At 35.5% G+C, this 11,603-nt stretch overlaps 1 protein-coding gene across 1 annotated transcript in view; it reads right to left on the minus strand.

Annotated features, from left to right (window-relative positions):
* Positions 1–11,603, minus strand: part of NBN (nibrin) — a 46,913-nt gene extending 35,310 nt beyond the window's left edge. Inside the window, exons 1-5 of the mRNA XM_074199908.1 lie at positions 11,482–11,603; positions 5,852–5,985; positions 5,376–5,524; positions 4,145–4,304; positions 1,704–1,807 (exon numbers count right to left, since the gene is read on the minus strand). Of these exons, the coding sequence (XP_074056009.1) occupies positions 1,704–1,807; positions 4,145–4,304; positions 5,376–5,524; positions 5,852–5,985; positions 11,482–11,533 (599 nt within the window). The 5' untranslated portion in view covers positions 11,534–11,603. The remainder of the gene's footprint in view (positions 1–1,703; positions 1,808–4,144; positions 4,305–5,375; positions 5,525–5,851; positions 5,986–11,481) is intronic.

An 11,603-nucleotide genomic window follows, 5' to 3' on the forward strand; every position in this document is an offset into this window, starting at 1 on the left:
TTTGTATCCCCAGCAATTAGCAATACACCTGAAAACGTATGGCAGGCTCTTGATAAATGTTTACTAATTGACTGATCTAGGGGGAAAAAATGTAATAGATGCAGATTTTAGAGCTTTAAGAGGCATTCCAATCCCCTCATTTTATAGAGGAGGAAACTGAGGCCCAGAGTGATTAAAAGAGTTCTTCAAGAACACAACAATAAGTGATAGGATCTGGATTCAAATCCAAGTCCTCTGACTCCAAACGCAGAATTTTCCACTATATCTTAGTATATCTATTTAAAAATATTTGTATCTCCCTAGAGAATCAAATCCTGGTCTTCTATGTGACAGGAAATAAACATTTATTAAGTATCTGAGTTGGCACTGTACTGAACATTGAAGATAAACAAAAAGAACAAACATAGTACTTGGTCTCAAGAAACATTATACAGGATAAATAGGAAATAAATAAGCAAGAGAAGGTACTAGAATTAAGAAGAATTGGGAAAGGTTTCTATAGAATCTGATTTTAGCTGAGACTTAAAGAACAGGTGGGAATAATCACCATTTAATACTAAAAAGTACAGTGGAGATACAGAAATTCAATATAATCAATATGGCTATTTCATAACAGTATGAAAAAAAGATTTGATAATTTACATTTATATGTATGTGTAAACACACACACACACACACACACACACACACACACACACTTTATTTATAGAATGCATCCTGCATTTAGGCTGGATGACAACTATAAAATTACAATCATAGTTCTAAATCTTGCCTAGGGTAGAAACATATCATGAAGTACTATATATATTGCTTTATAAATTACAACCACCAGACTAAACTAAGTTGATCATTCAGTAGTAGCTCAAGAAAATAATTCATAATGTCTCTAAATTTCTTGGGCAATTTGCTACCAAATAAGATTTGAGATATCAGATTACTTGTTGTCATGGGGAGGAGGGAGGCAAGGGGAAAAGGGAGATAAACATGGAACTCAAATATCGTACAAAAAAGAATGCTGAAAACTATCTTTATGCGTAATTAGAAAAAAATAAATTTAAATTTAAAAACAAAAACATTTGGATTTCCTTTAAGATGACTAGAATTCAATCATTCAAAAAGGATTCAAGCATTTAGGTAATCAAGACTAGAATCCAGGTCATTTCTTGACTCTCAGTTCACTATATTGTTCCCATATTTTACTATTTCAGCAAGAATCTTAAATCTCAATCAAATTCTATTAAGATGAAGGGTTGTAGAAAAACCCATTTAATAGCCTTAGGTAATTCTTTTGTAATCAATATATGATCCCCTTTTGAATACCTACTCACAGCCCTCAATTTGTTTTTTTCCAAATCAGCAGGTATTTAATAGTTATTTTGTAAGATTGTTTTAAAATAGGAACAAAAGCAAAAAAATAACTCCTTTAACCTATAGCAGAGTTCGACTTTATGATAGAAAGGATACAGGATTTGGATTCAGAGACTATATGTTCAAATCCCATGTCTGCCACTTACTACCCTGCTTCTCTGAATCTATAAAATGAAGAGGTTGGACTAGATGACTTTTAAGGTCCCTACTAGCTCTAAATTCTAAGAAAGTGTAAATATGTCATTTTTTTTATTTCTTCATTCACTAAGAAATAAATCTGAGATTGTATTTTACGCCAATCTTTTCTTAAATGGGATAATGAAAATATACTTTACCTTTCTAGTTTTGGAAGTTGTTTCTTTGTCCGAATGGCTTTGAGAAATTCAATAAAATAATCTGGTTTTACAATAGGACAACCACAAATCAGTGCACATATTGTCTAAAATGAGAATAACAAATTTGTTTATTAGTTATCATTACCAAAAAAAAAATAAGAATGCAACCCCACATTTGTAAATAACACAAAGATAATAGAAGATTTATCTGAGGGAAAGATTTTCAATTTCATATTCCTTAATGGAAACAACATAAAATAGGCGGCTCCCAATATTATTACATAGTTTACCTTTTTTTCAACAATAAAAGCAGCTAAAAGTCAATGAAACATCCTATTTTAGGCTTAATTTTTTCATTAGAATATCTTTAATAAATAAAATTTTAATTTACTATCTGTAAAGGTTGCAAGCTATTACATGGGAAAAGGGTTCTAACTTTCATTTGAAATAGTGCATATAACTACGACTCCTTTAGAGTATTTAGGGAGGAAAAAAGAGAACACCAATTTAAGTGGAGTCAAAATTCACTACAGCTTATTTCCAATATTCATACTATGCATAATTTCATAGATATTATGCTCAATAGTAATCAAATATAATGCAATGGAAAGGGAATTAGAAATGATATCTGGAGACCTCTGCCATGTTACTTATCTCTGTGACTTTAGGCAGGTCAAATACTCTTTGAGTTTTAATTTTTAAAATGAGGGATTTCGTCTACATAACCTCCTTTCAGCATGCTAAATCTATGATCCTGAGATTCTAAAATCACAGTTAAGAGACCTTACAGTCCCATTGTCTTTCACAAACCTTCCCCCCAAAGAAAGTCACCTTTATTTGTCTTCAAATAAAGTTTATAGAATGTAAAAGAATTATAAGAAGTGATGAGGTACTGAAACAACCATTACATTTTAAGAAATTTTAGAATATTGACTTTGCTCCTTGTTTCATCTGTGACCACAGGCAAGTCACTGTGCATCTCTGGGTCTGGGAATTGGATTATATTTTTAAATTCTATGACATTCAACATAACAGCCAGACATTATGAAGCATGTCCTGACAGATTATCCTCATCCAAGAAATGGATATAATAATAGAACCTACCTCACACAGTTGATGTAGGTAAATGTAGTAGTATGTAATGTAGTATTATGCTTGGCAAATCTCACAATAATATATAAACAATAGTTATATTATTCTTATTATTATGGAATAAACAACCAGAATAAGACACACATTTTTGAACAAGGCCATTTGTAGGGAGTTTTGTCTTCTCTGACCATTTTTTTTTGGTGGAATGGTGGAAGAAAGAAAAAATAATTCCTTGAAATTTGACAAAAAATAAAATTATATTAAAAATAATCCTTCTATACTATAAGCAGATCTAAGAAAGGACCAGAGTTTAGTTTAAAAACAAAATACAAAAACACCTAGAAACAAAAGTAATTTTTTTACTGAGATATTTGCTAAGATGATATTTAACACTTATGGCTAGTGATTTTTAACATAAAATTCCATCATAGTAACAAAAAAAGAGCACTCAACTTGGAATGTGAAGATTGAGGCTTAGGTTCTTGCTATATATACACTATACCTAGAACAACTCGCATGTAACCTCTATGAGTCTTCTTTCACATCTATGAAACTAAAGGTTGTTGGATGAAGCAACCCTTTCTAGGGGCAAGTAGATGGTACAGTGAATAAATCACTGGCTCTGGAGTCAGGAGGACCTAAAATTCAAATACAGCCTCAGACACTTGATACATATTAGCAGTGTGCCTCGGGCAAATAAGTCTTGCAAAAACAAAATAGAAACCAAAATTAAAAAAACCCAAAGTTCCCTTTCCAATTCAAAAGGTTTTTATCAAATGGAGTCTTAACCTCCTAAATCTTTCTCATAATGTATTGTTACTGAGGCTAGCATATAATCATATGTAAATGAACATAAATAAAAACTTATTTCAAATATAGTTAACTTAAATATGATGGTCATAGAACTTCAATTACTCATTTTACAATAGAAAAAGTATAAAGTACAGTGAGTGCTGATCCCAGACACTGAGCTCTACCTAAAAAAATATGTGGCTATCACCTGGAGATTATGAAGATTAACTTTTCATTTCTGCTTCACACATGACTTTTCTTCTTCCACTGATGTCTCCTTATTTCTGAAAAGGTGCATTTTATTTACACTTTATCCTAGTCAGGAATACTTGTACATTCTTAAAGGTCAAATAAAGGTAATTCTAAATGTAATCCAGTGCTTGATAAAGTTTTAGAAAATGATGCAGGAGAATTAATTTATTTTTTCAAACTTTCAAACTGTGAAGTTAAGCCAGAAAACTGCATGATGATATTGCACAACAAAGAGAAATGTTACAGTTGGTAACTAGAAATTTAAGCTTTACTCAATTTTTAACACTACAATGTATTCAACTTACTTTAATAGTAACTTTAACTGACACCATGACAAGATGAGTACATTCTTCTGTCCAGCTGTTTACAACAAGTCCTCCAAGTTTTAAAACAGCTTGATTTAAAACAGTTTTTCCAGACACATCTAAACAAGAGGGGCATGCAACCAATGGTTCATATTCTACTCTGTAGGGGAAAAAAAAATTATACAAGTTTTATTAGAGGTTTAATAAGGGTAAAGTAGTAAACCAGCTGGAAAACATGGTTACCTGTTTAGTCTTTACAGTTTCTAATCCATCGTGAAACTTGTTAATTAAAAAAATAACCTCTTCACACTCACTTATTTCAAATATATTACAGTTTAAAAGAGATTCAAGTTCTTTCAAATCTCAATATGTATAAAAATAAGAATCCTATAATCAGCAACCTAAAGGAGCCACTTATACTTCACCTACTCTTGAGACTTGAGAACTTGGATCAATGCAAGGAATGATCGGAATGATCAACAGTATTTCCAGAGGATCAATAAGGAAACAAGCTCCCCACCTCCTGACACGAAGTTGTTGGACTAAGGCCACAGGAAGAGATATTTGAAATTGGGATGAGTGTGTCATGACTAATGTGGGAATTTATTTGACTAAATATTTGTTACATGACTTCTGGATTTTCCAAAGGAGAAGGGGGGGAGGGGATGATAGGAGGAAGAGAAAATAGATTTTTTTAACTGAAAAAAATCCAAAACATTAAATTAAACCAAAAAAAATCAAAATATAAAACATTGTAGGTATTGACATTTCAGGACCTAAAAATGTTCCAATATTAGTGTTGTATTACATAGGAACCAAACAATTCCTCTTCTAATTTTTCATCCTTAACTATAGCATATTACCCTTAAAGTTTGAGAGCACTGATCCCTGCTAATGGCCCTCACACAGAAATTTTGAAAAGCTCTCATTTTTCTTTTTCAATTGGTGGAACACAAACACAATCCTTATATTTGCTTGTCCTAGCTGATTATTAACACTGGCTCTTGGGTAGAGACAGCCTCGGAAGTTACTTCCAACTCTGAGATTCTACAACCCTGATTTTTATTGAACTGTACAATTCTGTTTTGTGATAAAATGGGTGCATGGTCCTATAGATTTTAGGGATCAAAAACAAAAGAAACAATAATTCAGTTTTAAAAACACCCCCACAAAAAACTTGGTTACATGGAAAAAATAGGTCCACTTAAATATTCATCCAAAAAGTACTTACCTGAATTTGCTTTCAAAGACTCCAAAGGTAACTCTGTCTCCAGTCTTTAAAGGTAGTACAGTCCCATTCTGCATTTTTTCTTCATTAACAAATGTGCCATATTTAGAATTATCTTTTATTGTCAATACAGGAATTTCAGAAGCTTGACTCTGGAAAGGTATACAAAGTGATTGGTTGCCATAAAAGAAAAAAAAATAAAAAATTACAATAATTTATATTCATAATTCAGAAAATATACAAGTTATTTATATGTATAATTTCTGAAAGTTAATAAAGAAATGTCAATTAATAAGTAGTCACTTCCTACAAAGTAAAATTGTTCATTTTTGCTATCATAAGAAAAGAAACCATTTTATCTTAAGAAGCCCCAAAATCTTTTCTTCCAATTTTAAAAGAGTCTTTAGTTTTCACAAATATATATGGTTCAACCAATCTAATAATAATAATAATCTATGATAATAAAGGAAGAAGCATACCAGACTGGTCATAGAATGTTTAACAGTCAACAAAGCATGATTTCTACTGATTGATTGATCATCTTCAATTAGAATTCCACAATTTTTTCTTCCAACGACGTAATCAACATCAACCAAAAGTCGATAAGGGTTCCCTAAGGAAATCATAAAATATATTGATTTAATGAAAATTCCAAAGATTTTTCCATCTAAAGTAATGATTTTAAAGAAATAATTGCACTTTTGCTAGCTAAAAACAATTGAAATTCTTTACTCAAATCAAATTTGTGTTTTAAGATTTTTTTTAGTTTGGACCTATAGGGAACTTCAAGAAAGGAGAAACTATTAATTCAGAGAAGCAAATATTCTGCAAGAGAGATGCCTGGGTCACTGAGAGGTTAAGAAAAAGTTAATGATCAATTAAAATTAATAGGAATATATATTCCTAAGAAGCATTTCTTTATCAAATACACAAATGAATTATCAATACAGATGTTTCTTTCAGTGATGAGGACTATAACCCGTGCATGCATGTGTCATATATATAGTGATAACTTTGCCTGTAAATTCGAAATCCTGACATGAAGAAGACATCATTGGAATATTAGAACTGTCCAAATGTCATCCTTTATCGCTCTCTCAAGTCAATTTCCTTGGATCAAAAAAATCACTTATTCTGTAAAATCTGTCAACAGATAAAACTTATATATATATATATATGTAAGAGGGAAATTATTTACACTAAAAATTTTTTTCCTCTTCATTAACTACAAAGGTTCCCTTAAACAGCTCTCTTAGTTGATTTAAAATGATTCAACTTACCAGTTTCTCAGTATGTTAACAGAATATTTATTCAAATTTTGGCAAATTCTAGCTGTCATCAAAGCAAACTGTTAGTACAGGAAATTTTTTATCAACATTTGACCAATATTAAAAACTTTAATATTGACAAATATTTCATTTGGCTCATAAAATAGTGAATAAGCCAGAAGACTCAGTATAAAAACACTTAATTCATTTTGTATGGATTGAGAAGGGAAAACAGAGGTGGCCAGGTGGCGCACTGGATAGAGCCCTGGCCCTGGAGTCAGGAGTACCTGAGTTCAAATCTGGCCTCAGACACTTAATAATTACCTAGCTGTGGCCTTGGGCAAGCCACTAACTCCATTGCCTTGCAAAAAACAAAACAAAAAACAAAAAAAAAAAACAGCCCATAATCACAATTTCTTTTAAGTAAATAAACCACATCTGGTTGGGATTAATATTTTCCTTTTGCAAAGCACTCTGGCTGTTGTTCAATTGTTTTTCAGTCATGTCTCACTCTTCACATCCTCATCTGAGGTTCTCTTGGCAAAACCTTATCATTTCCTTCTCCAGGAATATAGATAAGGAAATTGAGACAAACAGGAAAATGATTTGCCCAGGGTCACATGTTAGTAGGTATCAGAGGCCTGATTTAAAATCAGGAAAATGAGTTTTCCTGACTCCAGGCCCAGCACTCCATCCACTATAGCATCTAGCTGTCCTAAAGCACCATATATGTATGTGTGCATATGGTTCTTGCCCTTCATTCTCAAAGAGAATCAAAACTATATCACCATGTTAGAGTCAAGCTGCAATGTGTCTAACTATGGGCTGCTCAGACCAATAAACTCAGAATGATCCTCCACAGGTTGGACACAAATAGGCCATGTGAACATGTACATATATATATATTGCATACAATCCTCACAAACAACCCTATGTAGGTTTTATTATTAATTCTATTTTTTTACAGAAGAGGAAATTAACAGAGAGGTTAAGTGATTTACTAGCCTAGGATTACATGGCTAGTAAGTATTTGAAGGAAGATTAGAACTCAAGTGTTCCTAAGCAACTTCATCTTCAAATAGTGACAGTTTTGATACCTTAAATTTTTAACTTTCCAAAATACTTTTACATCTATTTTTTGTTTGTTTGGTTTTTTTTGTAAGGCAAATGGGGTTAAGTGGCTTGCCCAAGGCCACACAGCTAGGTAATTAAGTGTCTGAGACCAGGTTTGAACTCAGGTACTCCTGACTCCAGGGCCGGTGCTTTGTCCACTGCACCACCTAGCTGTCCCTAAACACCACCTAGCCACTCCTCTTTTACATCTATTGTTAAATTATAAGTAGTTTTCTAATCATAAATACTTGTTACTGTCAGGACCCAGAACTATAACAACCAGAGACCCTTAAGTTAGAGAACTGCCACATAGTAGTTTAGCTTCATCACCCCTACTTCTCATCTTTCTACTTTACAATAGACCTTTCCTACTTCCTGTTTTCCAATTAGTGCTGGGCAATGCGGCCAAGAGGGAATCACTCAATAATCACTCAATGAATCACTCATATCACATATTATCAATGAGGATGATAATAATAAAATGTAAGAATGTATATGTATGAAAGGAGAATTTTGAGTTCCTGTATTACTTGGAAGCATCATCAAAATGACTCCCTCCCAATTAAACATCCTGCACATAAGATTAATATTCCTAAAACATTGATTTAAAATCCTTAGCTTTGTATTCAAAGCTTTCCAGAACCTGGTATTTAGCTAATTTTCAACATACCACTGATCCACTGAAACACTATATGGGTTCTTTGTCATAGCATGAAGATGAACATGTGATCTCAATGGTAATGTCAGAAGATCACAAGTTTTGGCAGCCTCTTAAAAGCTGCAAATGTTTCAAGCGCATTGCCAATGATAAGTTGTAATATTTATATATCTTAAGTACAAGAATCAGTCTCTTTAGTTTGAAGAAATATTACCAGGTTGATCATACAATGATTTTTTTCGGCTGCAGAGACTCACAAACACCATCTCATACTTAATAAAGAGGGCTACTCATTTCCCACTATTTTTCCAATGCTTTGCTTGGTTTCTACTTTTCATATCAGGTACCTTCTGGCACCCCTTTCAGCTTCCTTATGTGTAAAAATCTTCCCTTGAGGTCATGGACTGTCTTTTTCATCTATGTATCCTCAGTACTCAGCACAATGCTTCATATGAAGCAGGAGCTTCATAAATACTTTATAATATATATATATGTATACTTTATGCCTGTATATATATATATATTTTATACTATATAGTATACTTTGTATTATATATTTACTATATACTATATATATATATATACATATTATACACACACACACACACACACACACATAAAACAACTAAGGATCTTTCTTAAAATTTCTAAGTACTTATAATTTGTATGTTCTGCTACTCCTGCCATGGTGGGTCTGCAAGCTGTAGTGGTAAGTACTTCTATCTCAAGCCTCTCTAAAAACTATTTATTCTTCAAAGCCCTACTCAGGTCTCATTTTCTTCAATAAGTCTTTTTTTTTTTTTAGGTTCTTGCAAGGAAAATGGGGTTAAGTGGCTTGCCCAAGGCCACACAGCTAGATAATTATTAAGTGTCTGCGACTGCATTTGAACCCAGGTACTCCTGACTCCAAGGCCGGTACTCCATTACACCACCTAGCTGCCCTCAATAAGTCTTCATTGGTAACTTGACCATTTCACTACTGCCTAAACAGGAAAATACATACATTTCTTCTGATCTAAAAAAATTAATGACCATGTCTTCTGTGTCCTGGCAGCTCCCTTCATTAGAAATTCAGTGCCAAAATTGGTGTTTTGAAGATTCAGCTTACTATATCAGCCTGTAAGTATCTCTTTAACTTTTTCTTTACATAAATTCAAATATACAACAATAAAGACCTGCTACTACTTTAAATATTTACTGGTATGTTTGATGCTTTTGTGAAACTTCATCCAAGTCTCCAAATGTTTATTTGAGGAACAGGGAGAATAAATAAATAAATAAGGCCTCATGAAGTTCTCAGTGAAGTGATTCTCATGGCAGTGTGACCTAGAAGATATAGGACTTGACTATGTGTCAAGCTTATGTGAATATGGGCAATTAGAAAAGCATTATAATATCTCTATAGGCGTGGAGAATTTCTACTTAGTGGGATGGGAGGTTCTCTCGAGAACTGAAATAAGTTATTCTCATAAAAGTTATATAAACAAACACATGAAATAACTGTTCCCACCTCCAAACTGGTGGTGGATGTAACAAGTCTTCTACTACTACAAATGGTTGTTTTCTTGTAGCTGATCCTCTGTTGCCATCTTGTGGTCAGTTGTGAAAACTTGTTACAGTATTGGAATACACAGAAGACTGCTTTTTTAAAGTCATCTGTTGGCATGCAGTTCCAAGCCAGTACATCAGCAGCAAACAAATTACAAGAGAAGAACTAAAAAGACAGCAGGACTAGTCAGGGAAGTTTGTCCCTGGCATAGCCATTTTGAAATGAGAAAAACTACTAAGAACAAAAAATGAGTAGTCAGGATGAAGTATTGTTTACTTATTAAAATTCAAATTGAAGGCACAGACAGGGAACCGGACTGGGTTCTAATCTCAAATGCTACAAATTTGGGTTGTGACCTTAATTCAATTCATATGCAGCTATTGCTTTCTCAAGATTCAAAGTAAAGGGGACAGGTTGGCTAGGTGGCACCGTGGATAGAGCACTCACTGGCCCTGGAGTCAGGAGGATCTGAGTTCAAACACTTGATAATTACCTAGCTGTGTGACCCTGGGCAAGTCATTTAACCTCACTGCCTTGCAAAATACAAATAAAGTAAGTAATTATGCTACAAGATAGTCTTTGAGGGCTGCGTGCCCAGAATGGACACACTTATGTCTAGATCATTCAGACTATGTAGTTTTATGAAAGTACGTTATCTTTCTTCATATTGGTGAGAACAGAGGTGTGATAAGACCTGGAGTCAGAGTCGGGGATGTGCCCTCACAAGCAGCTTAGTTCAACGTAAATATTATCACTGACTTGATGGAAATGAATAAAAATTATCCCTAGGCCTAAAAATACGCGGCATCGGATGAATAAAGATTATCCTTGTTATCTCTTAAACAATCCTATTTAGGAATAGAAGACGAGCTGATGGGTCAGACACGGGTCGTTTTCTACGCAGGAATTCATAAAAGGATAGAAAGTCTTGAACGACAATTCTAGGACAAGAAGATAGATAAGGGTGTATTGTGCGCCGCCCCAGGGAGGCCCCAACGCACGAGTGACCATCATTCGGGGGCCTAACAGCGCTGTTAAACGCGCCAAGTGCCGGGGCCCGGCTACAGCAAGTGGCCCGGGCCCCCCTCGGGGCGCAGAGGGAACGGCATTTGGGGCTGGGGAGGCTTCTGGGGGGCCGCCCCCTCGGGCTCTCCCTGCCCTCCCATCCACGGGAAGGCGAATTCCAGCTGGGCCAGCCAGCCAATCCGGGGACGCCCAGCGCGGCCACGCCCCCCGCCGAGCCTTCAGCGTAAGGGGCACGCCGGCCACACCCCTCACGCGGGGCGGGGCTTCCGGCCCCTTGACCAATCGGCTAACTCAGGAGGGCGGGCTCAGAGGAGAGTGACGGGGATTTCTGGGCGGAAAACTTTCCAGACCGGATCGGAAGCAAGTCTCGCGCTCCCACGACTTCCGCCCCTTCTCCTGTTTCCACCCCCCTTCTGCCGGGGGGGGGGGGGGGCGTGTGGCCCCCCCCCTCCCGCCCCGTGAAGACGCCAGCTTGGGCCTAGTCGGCTGGCATACCTCCGCCGTCCTCATCCCGGGCCGGAACCGCGGCGGAGCGCAGCGTCCACATAAGCGCGCTGGAGCTTCGGGCTCCGGGAGCCGCAATCTCGCAGAACCGCTTCACGCGCGGGAACCACGGG

The sequence above is a fragment of the Macrotis lagotis genome, chromosome X, assembly GCF_037893015.1.
Source record: "Macrotis lagotis isolate mMagLag1 chromosome X, bilby.v1.9.chrom.fasta, whole genome shotgun sequence".
Classification (NCBI taxonomy): domain Eukaryota; kingdom Metazoa; phylum Chordata; class Mammalia; order Peramelemorphia; family Peramelidae; genus Macrotis; species Macrotis lagotis.